Genomic DNA, 10077 nt, shown 5'->3' with positions numbered 1-10077 from the left:
TTCCCACAGTTTAATAGTTCTTATATTCTTTCATCAACAATGTCATCAAACTCCCATGTAAACTTCCTGTGTAAAAGCCCACCATCACAATATACTCCTTCCTCTAGTAATCCGCAATGAACTTAATACTTAATCCTTCCTCTTGTTCTGTAAGTAATTCAGACTAACTTTGTTTACAATTCCCACCGCCAGTCCCTTACACAGTACTGTTCAATGAACCTATAATCCCCACATCATAGACCCTCTCCTACTAATATCTTAACTTCTATCCATGTCCCTATATATCTTATGCTTCTGGAGTTGAGGAATCAATCTTACTCCGGCCCCGACTCTGTTCGGTCATGTGCCAAGAAGGAGTGGAACAGTATTCTTTATATATACTACCGGCAATATTCCCTCGTCAGTATTATGCACCATTCTGGAATTCCTGATCATTATATCTAATAAACTAAATTGTATATCTTGGAACCACCACCTTGTCTCCTGCATGGACTAATATTCGACTGTGGCTTGACATCGTATACTACAGTTATGAGTGCACACCACGCTACCAATACCTAAAACAAGCACTCTTACAGTAGTAGTAGTAGTAGTAGTAGTAGTAGTAGTAGTAGTAGTAGTAGTAGTAGTAGTAGTATAGTAGTTTGCAACTGTACTAACACGAATGTTTAGTTAATTGCAAAATGGCTGTACACTGTAGTTGTGGTAGTAAAATTAGGAGCATACCACTGAGTATCAGGCTGTGGCTATCACGACCATATTCTATCGGTACCTACAGCAATATGTTCGACATCATGCAGCGGTGGCAATTCAGAGGTCTCCCCTCCAGAAATGCCACGGGAAATAGATATCAAGCCACCAACATTTGTGGATGTGTAGGCCTACATTGTTTCATGATTTTTTTCTCATCCAGAAATTACATAAAGGGAAAATTAAGTCGCGCTGTTCTTGATAGACGTACATTGAATTTGTAATTTAGAATGGCTGCTATAGCTGCGCCGCGACAAGGATTGCAAAATTACGGCTAGTGCTTATGACCAAAGTTAGTTTATTTCTCGGGTCAAATTCAGCCAAACTTCATCTTTAAGTAGAACTAGAGAGGAAAACCTTTATAATATATTAAAAACTCATGTAAAAATGTGAAGAAAAAAAAATCAGTTTATACCAGCTTGGTTTACAGAAGTGTATACCTCAATTCAATATTGAATAATAATTATTATGTTTGATTTTCGTAGTGAGCTTAGTCACAGTTCGGCGTACTTATAGTATTTTAAAGCCATATACTTCCAGGTATTCACTGACGTGAATTATGCAGTCATTTGCGTTTATGATATCAAAGGGTAATTTACCTCAAATATACACGGGGATTCTGTAAATGCGGAAATATTATTGCCTACGTGAATATATATTATATTCTGAATGGATATTTTCCAGGTATTTTCGACACCCGAGCTGACGAGATGTGGAAACAGCACCGTAAGTTCGCTCACACCACCCTGAGAGGTATGGGATTTGGAAAGGTGTCCCTTGAACCACTCATCCAGGAAGAAGTCAACCACCTCGTCAAATACTTCAAGGTTGTAGTTCATTACCCTTTATTTGGAGTAGGAAGGGGGTATATCATTTTGCTATGCATATTCATCATCGCTTCCGTTATTCATGCAGATTTTCTAGTCGTTACCTCCGCATTATCAGCTCCAATTTATTTCTACAATTTATTTTTTCCAAGAATGCGCTGTACAAATGAAAGTACAAAGATAAAAGGGACAGAATGGCAAGTTTTAAAAACAAAGGGAATATATGTAGAAACAAATTAAAATAGATCGTGCCATTTTCTCTTCCGTGACATGTTCCACGTTGCAGGGGTCGTCACTATAAGCATGTGTAATGATTCTTGATGGAATGACAGCCCTTTCATCGCGACAAAGCGACTAAAAACTAGCTATCCTCAAGAAATTATACACAGAAACAGAAAAAAATACTGCAAGTACAGGGAATCACGACTGACCTCGTTTGATTTTACTTTAAAGACAAGATCTGTAAAGATTATGCTTTATGAGGTGACTTTTATTTGAGTAAGGTTTGTTGACATTAAATCAATTAATTTTCATGAAACTCCATCGTTACAGTGTAATTAACTCCCACCCCTCCCCACATTTATTCCACAGAGCACCGGAGGTTCAGTGATAGATCCTCGAACAGCTCTTGGGGTGACTTCTTCCAACGTAATTTGCACCCTTGTCATGAAGAGGCGAGAAGAACATGGGTCAGACTCGGCCAGCGAGCTCATGGAAAACGTCCGACACCTCATGGTTGGCAACGAGGGAGCCTTGTTGACACTCGTGCCGTCCGCCTGGCCGATCATGCAATTCTCCAAGAAATGGCGGGATTTGCTCTCGACATGGGAGGTAGTGAAGAAGATCTTCAACGAACAGATCGAGAGTCACCAGGCGAGGTTGGACGCGGCGACTGGTGAGTAAGTGACTCCGAGTAACCACGCCCAAGCGACCTGCTGGATGAATAATATCAGCGTTATAAAAATTCCTTTGTCATAGTCAAGATAGGATAGTGGAATGAGAGATGTCATAATCTTTATTTCATAATTTGTCTCCAGTGATTAGAATTAAGCTAAAACATTCTATCCCTCTGACGGAAATAGAACAAAGGTCTCTTGTGTAAAGGAGTGGCTGCCTACCACCTCACTTCTCCCGAAGTGTACGGTGAAAACAATACGGCGGCGCCCTGACGATCCCCTTATTTCACCTGAATTGACTCTTGAATACCAAACATAGTCAGTGAACCACATCACCCAAACACTTGTCTTTTGAGAAAAGCTAGACCACTGCAGGAGAGGTTATTTCAATGGAAAGGGAGAAAGGGAGGATGGCTTTAAGGATTGCTGTGAAATGAACCAACATTCGTTAGCCAAGCAGGGAGGTGGGAATCTCTTCCCACCTCCCCGAGCCAAGCTATCACGAAACAAGACAAAAAGCCTCCCTGGAGACAGGTATTGAAACAAGGCCATCGCATTGTCTGCTGGATAATGACGTCACAAAATTCTTTCGTTTACCTTGTCAATTTACTGGTTAAATATTCTTAATCGTTTATGTTTGGATGAATCACGTCAAACCCTTTTTTTCATGAAGAAGATATTCCGCTAAAAATTAATCGGCTGTTGCTTGCAATACACAATTAAATGCAGTTGACTTATACCTCATGACGTAACCTCTTCAAACATTTTCGTAGAATATAAATGTATAACTGTTCATTGACATTGTATATTCATCCATTAGAATTATGTATGAGCATTTTCACTATCTGGAGATCATCGTAGATTATTGGCAATTATTCGTATTAAAATGATTGAAATTATTGTAACGGTTATAGCAGTTGTAAAACTACTACTTATAGTCATAATGTTGACAATAAATACAATGAAGATAATCGAAATGATTGTATAGATAATCGTGAATAATTGTATTATGTTTATAATTGTTAAACACCATTATTGTAATTAATTATTGTATGATCATCATCATCATTGTTATCATCAATATTCGTTCATAGTAATTATCATACCTACTTTGTTCGTGTATATCTTTATTGTGATCATCATTGCTCTCGTAGTCATAATTTTCCAATGTTATATTCAACTCTTCAGGTGAACCGGAAATCCACGATTTCCTCGATGCCTACCTGGTGCACCGGAAGTCTGACCCGGACACGTTTACCATTGAGGCACTCCACTTCGACCTGCTGGACCTGTTCTTGGCGGGCACGGACACCATCTCCCTCACTCTCTCCTGGGCCATCAAGTATCTTGCCGTCCATACCGATGTCCAGCAGAAAGTGCATGACGAGATAAAGAAGGTAGGATCGAGTGGGGAAGGGGAGGGGGTGAAAGGTCCGGGAATGGGTGAAGTGGACCAATGAAAACTCATGGGCGTGGCACTAATTGTTAAGGGGGAGGGGAATGAGTGAGATGGAGCTATATGGCTACCACAGGACAATGCGACCAGCAGTCTTCGTGGGCGTGGCACCATAATGTTGTTCCCTTGTTTGACAGAATTGAAACTTATGTTAGGCTCCGACTTGGCTAGAAAACACTGTTTTCTCCCACCGTCACTGGATGGATATTTTTATGGTTACTAGGTATTTTTATATACATAATCATGATTATACGTTGTCTCAAATCTTGAGAGTACAGGTTTTATGACCTGTATTGATAAAGATGATTATTTGTGTCATGAGATTTTAAGATGATGATGATGATTGTTATCGTTATTATCATCTTATTATCATTTTTATTATTATTTGGTCAGCAATTGTAATATAACATACATACATGAAGAAGATATAAGGGAATGACACACGTTAGTACAATAAGTGTATTGTAGTGAAGATTACCTCTGCATCGAACAAACTTTCCATCAAGCTCAAATTGTATATTATAGCACACACGCCTACAATGTTATCCTCCAGCGGCAACAGGATTTCGTATTCATTATCTGTTTTGATTGTCTTTATTTCATCCCACGTATATAGATCGTTGGAGACCAGCAGGTATCCATGTCACACCGTGGGCAGCTTCCTTACACCGAAGCTACAGTGCTCGAGATTCAGCGGCTTGCCTCCGTGGCACCGATCGTGCCCCGTATGACGGTCAAAGACACCTCGGCAGGTGGTCAGAACATTCCTGAGGGAACAGAAGTCTTACTCAATCTTTGGTAAGCGTTGTGCCATTAGTGAAAAAAAGAAGAAAAAGATATGGAATCTTCCTTACTAGTATCTGGAATTATTTTAAATGTTTAAAACTACATGTACTATTGTACGTATCACTTTTTGAGTGAATACACTTGCGGAAGATAATGTTTTTAAGATTCTGCGAAACTTAAATTTGTATTCTTCAATTATTTGCCGGACAAGTTATTTATTTGTTTTCCATACATTATTCTTTTGGAGGATATATATCTCCTTTCTCGCGATCAAGACGCAGTTCTATAAAAATGCATTCATTTCTGTGTACATTGTATTGTGTGTATATCGTGAAATGTGACTGTCAAAAATCCGTAAAAACAAGATCAATCTGCATGTATTCAGCAAAACATTCCAGTATATATACAATCTTACGTATATATGTATATATATGTATATATATATATATATATATATACACACAAACCAATGGGAGAATATTTAACGAGGTGCAACACGAAAAATTTGAAGTACCGAATGAAATCGCATTCACACCTCATCTTGGACAAGCTTTCTCGTGATTAAATTTGTTGTTGGGCCTACAATAATGATTGCATTCAATTATTTGATTTTCATTGCATAGAAAGTTGCATTAACTCATCGTAGCTTGGCAGAAAACGAAACATTTGTGGATTTCTTTTAATGAATAAAATGTTTTATTTTCATCATGAAAGGTCTCTGCATCGTGATCCAGATGTGTGGACTGACCCAGATAAGTTCAATCCTGAGAGATTCTTGGAGGATGATGGGACTGTCGTCAAGCAACCGAAGAACTTCCTCCCATTCTCTGCCGGTAAATTGACCCCCCCCCCCCCACACACACACACACACACACACATGGGCGGTGTCCCCTCCATACTTTTTGTATAGATGGCAATTCACAGGAATTTTAACCTGGAGTTTCAAGCACATAGTGATACAACTTTCGTTTTGATGGCTGTAGTTTGCGGCCCACTGCAGCGATAATGGATGGAATGGCGTTTCTCACTTCCAACTTTTTCGAGTTAGTCTCTCACTTATCTGAAGATGGTCCTTTTTGGCCCACTTTTATCACTATGCAAAGCTCGAAACTACCTTCAAAGGCTTAGGATCGGGAATTAGTACAGAGCCTTACTCGCTCATGTTTATCACACCAAGTGCTCATACATCATCTTAAAATACACACACACACACACACACACACACACATACACACATCAGCAACCTCTCACAATCTAACTGCAAATCCACAAGTGTTCGCCTTATACATTAAGTCAAGGAAACCAATGATTTATCTGCCCATATTGCACATTGATGATTTTGTCTTTACTCAAATAATTGCCAATACTGTTTGTTTTGTATTCTTCTTTCAAGGGAAACGCGTCTGCATGGGTGAGCAGCTGGCCAAGATGGAATTATTCCTCTTCTTTACGACCATCATGCAACAGGTCAAGTTTTCACTTCCGCCCAGCGAATCAGTCTCCTTCGAAGGTTTTATGGATTTGACCCGTGACCCAGCACCGTTTGGAATCCAGATTTATCCTTGGAATGACTAATTCAATGACATCCTGGATTATGCAGAAACTCTTAAAGAAGAGATCCTGCTTAGAAACCGGATAACTAAATTTGTTCTATATCTCACACTTTTGCTATCTTAGAGGCGCAAACAGCACATACACTCATGCATTTTCAGATATGTATGTATGTTCATATATATATATATATATATATATATATATATGAAAAAAAAAACCCACATTTTTTTTTGTCAGTCACTAACCCCCCCCCCCCCCCAAGAAAAAGCAAGCAAACAAACAAAAACCAGACATTGTAATGCAACCACCATATTATGGTGTATACAGTGTAGTTATATACATGTGAATCGGACACTGCATGAGTAAAAATCACTGTAGTCATACTGGCAACCAATAGCAGACTTTTTTTTTCTTCCGTATATACTTTGATTTGTTAGAGGTTAGGGCGGGGTTTCTTTTATCAGCGATATAACTTTAACCAACAAAGGATCATTTCTCCCCAGGATCAGAGGGGTAATACTCGTGAGTTATTTGTATGATATTCGTGTTATGTTCCTTTTTACATTCCTGGGATGTCATCTTTCGTACGGATTAAAGAAAAAAAAAATGTTTTTCACGATAATAAGTGTTCCACAATCAGAAAGAAAAACATCAGTAGTTTTTTTTTAAACAGCTGAATGCAAATAACATGACATAATACTGTACAATATTGTTAACTTAAACCATTTTATTTCTTTTCATCAAAAAGGAAATAAAATGCAAAAAAAAGACTGAAGAAGAGAGATGATTATAGAAGAACTTAAAGAATAAAGGTAGCCAAAAAAGTTTGTTTTTTTTCCACAGGGTATACCTCCAACCCTGCATTCCAATCATTACGCTTGCAAAGAAATGCACGTTGAGAAGGAAAGATATTATGCAATTAAAGAGCATTATTGTACTGTTGTATATATGTCTTACGATGATAATGATTAGTGAATAGAAGAGTGTGTAATTGTTGAGATTTCATCTATTTTTATCATTTTATCTTGAATGAGCATAAGTTTATATCAAATCATTATCATTAAATATACATGTATATACAATATATGATAGTATAACTCGGATGGCTGATGTTGATAATTGAATTGTATTGCATGTGTTTTAGTCTTTGTCAAAATTGTACTGTACACATTATAATGCACATCAGAAAGACTTGGTAATACTGTACTGTACAGGGAATCCCACTTTTTAGGCCAGGCTGTGACGTGCGCAAAGTGATATTTTCGTGTAAAAGGAAGCAGTTTTCATAATTGTGTCATTGCGCCCATCTCATACCAAAGCTGTAATGTGTACATGCAATCTTGTAATAAAACTGAATTGTTCATCTATACGGAGGTGTCATGCACTACTATTTATGCCTTACTTTGATCATATTCTCTACATGTACTCTATATAAGTATAACAGAGGTGGATTATGATTTGTGACGTAGCTATAGGACTAGTTTATAGCAATGTCTATGGACAGTTTTTGTATTTGTTTTCTGGGAGCTGACATTAACCACTAATAAGAACAAAGGGCGCTGAGGGCGCTGAGGGCGCTGCTCAGTGGCGACCAAGTCACACATTTTTTAGTCCTGTGCTTTTGTCTACAATTTATCCATTTTTACTTTTTCTTGTGAAATTTTCGTCAACTGTTCCTTGTCATCATGTTAGTGCAAACGTTCAGTATGCCCTGGATATGGATTTTAACCTTCTGTGTTCTGCTTTCACCGGGTTTTTTATGTCTGGAGAGCCACACCCCAAACATTTCATATGAACGCAACTTCATATTCGAACTAGCTACAGCTGAGGCCTCGAAACTCAAACCGGTCGGCTTGCCGGAATGGGTGCCACTACGCGAGGATGGTGAGACAAACGATAGAGTGAAAATACGCCGCAGAGGTAAGAAGGGAGGAATAAGACAAAAGGTACGTCTACGAAAGTTCAAACCTGCCCTGCCTACTATAACAATGAGTAACGTTCGTTCAATTGGAAACAAGATTGACGAAATTCGTGGAAAAGTGAGATATGACAATGAATTCAGAAATTCTGGAATTTTATGCTTTACGGAAACTTGGTTAAACCCAGATACACCTAGTGAGGCGTTTGACATTCACGGTTTCGACATGATTCGAAGTGACAGAGATTTTGCAGAAACGAACAAAACTAGAGGAGGGGGACTTGCAATATATGTGAATGAGAAATGGTGTCGCAATTACAAAGTACATAACGAGATCTGTCACCAAAATTTGGAACTTCTCTGTGTTTCGTTCCGACCATTTTATCTGCCAAGAGAATTCAACAAAGTAGACATATTTCTTGTTTACATACCACCCGACGCTAACGCGGATGCAGCTGTTCGAGATATCATGGATACCGTGAATGCCATGGAAACGGCGTCACCTGATTCACCGAAGATTATACTTGGTGATTTCAACCATTGCTCATTAGAGGACGCACTGCCCAACTATGTGCAGTGTGTGCAGATTCCAACTCGCGGACATCGGGTTCTTGACAAATGCTACTGCTCAGTGAAAGATCCTTATAAAGTTAACATCCGTTCCCCCATTGGTAACTCAGATCATTCCACTGTTCATTTGATGTCTAAGTATAAAAGTAAATTGAAATCAGATAAAGTAACCCCAAAACAAGTTAAAGTATGGAATGAGCATTCTATGGAAATGCTACAAACCTGTTTTGAGTTGTCTGACTGGGATATGCTTATAGGAAGTGCTGATGATCTAGAGGAAGCAGCTGATATTGTCAGCAGTTACGTTCTTTTTTGTGAAGAGCTTCATGTCTCCAACAAGACGGTCAAATGTTATCCAAATGATAAACCATGGGTGACGAAAGAACTGAAGGCGCTGTTTCATGCAAAGAAAATCGCATTTCAAAACAGAGATTTCGATAAAGTGAAAGAAATAAGCAAACAAGTGACGAAAGAAATCGCAAGTTCGAAAATGAAATACAAAGTGAAACTTCAAAAGTGTTTTCGATCAAATAACACGAGGGAAGCATGGAAATGTTTACATACATTAACAGGATCTAATCAGAAGAAGAAACAGGCTTCTGCATTTGTGTCAAACAGTGCCCTTATTACAGCGAGTGAACTTAACAAATTCTATGCTCGTTTCGACACCATGGATTTCTCTGCCGAAGTCACATCAATGTGTTCAGAGCTACGAGAGCTTAGCGTCACACCCCCTCGCGTTGACCAGCAAACATTCGCGACTCTTTTCAAACGGGTTAAAGTGAACAAAGCAGTGGGCCCGGATAAGATACATGCTAAACTATTAAAATGCTGCGCCCAACAGCTTGCAACTCCCTACTGTGAACTTTTCCAAATGTCATTGAATGAAGGTATGTCTCCGGCCAGCTGGAAATCAGCGATCGTGATTCCGGTGCCGAAAACAAATCGCACTTCACAGCTTAACGACTACAGACCAGTGGCACTTACCTCGATTGTCATGAAATGCTTCGAGAGACTGATAATGCAGTTCCTTTATCCATCAGTGTCCCATCTTCTTGACAAACTTCAATTTGCATATCAACCTAAAAAGTCTGTGAATGACGCTGTTCTCACACTCGTTCATGAGCTCGCTCAGCACACCGATAAACCACGACGCTATGCACGTGCTTTATTTGTAGACTTTTCCTCGGCGTTCAATACTATGCAGACTCACATTCTTCTTCAGAAGCTGCGTCACATGAATGTACCATCTTATCTGATCTTATGGAGAAAAGATTTCTTATGTAATCGGTCTCAAACTGTGAAAGTTCAAAATTGCTT

At 38.9% G+C, this 10077-nt stretch overlaps 1 protein-coding gene across 1 annotated transcript; it reads left to right on the top strand.

Moving 5' to 3' along the window:
- Positions 1–2243: 2243 nt before the first annotated feature.
- On the top strand, positions 2244–6290 carry LOC139742137 (cytochrome P450 2U1-like). The gene is made up of 5 exons (XM_071652705.1): positions 2244–2472; positions 3662–3870; positions 4546–4727; positions 5430–5548; positions 6109–6290. Exons 1-5 carry the CDS (start codon positions 2244–2246, stop codon positions 6288–6290), a joined length of 921 nt encoding a protein of 306 aa, XP_071508806.1.
- The last annotated feature ends 3787 nt before the right edge of the window (positions 6291–10077 follow it).

Source organism: Diadema antillarum, unplaced genomic scaffold, assembly GCF_040938485.1.
Source record: "Diadema antillarum isolate AM-2024a unplaced genomic scaffold, OU_Dant_1.0 seq00000981_RagTag, whole genome shotgun sequence".
Lineage (NCBI taxonomy): Eukaryota > Metazoa > Echinodermata > Echinoidea > Diadematoida > Diadematidae > Diadema > Diadema antillarum.
The sequence above is the reverse complement of the archived record's forward strand: the minus strand, read 5'-3'. Positions and strand labels throughout refer to the sequence as shown.

Bases quoted from the DNA above. Each gene is read 5' to 3' on its own strand.
- LOC139742137 (XM_071652705.1), top strand. From the start codon at position 2,244: ATGAAGAGGCGAGAAGAACATGGGTCAGACTCGGCCAGCGAGCTCATG. The intron at 2,473-3,661 runs GTGAGTAAGTGA...TCAACTCTTCAG, and splicing joins GAGGTTGGACGCGGCGACTG to GTGAACCGGAAATCCACGAT. The intron at 5,549-6,108 runs GTAAATTGACCC...TCTTCTTTCAAG, and splicing joins CTTCCTCCCATTCTCTGCCG to GGAAACGCGTCTGCATGGGT.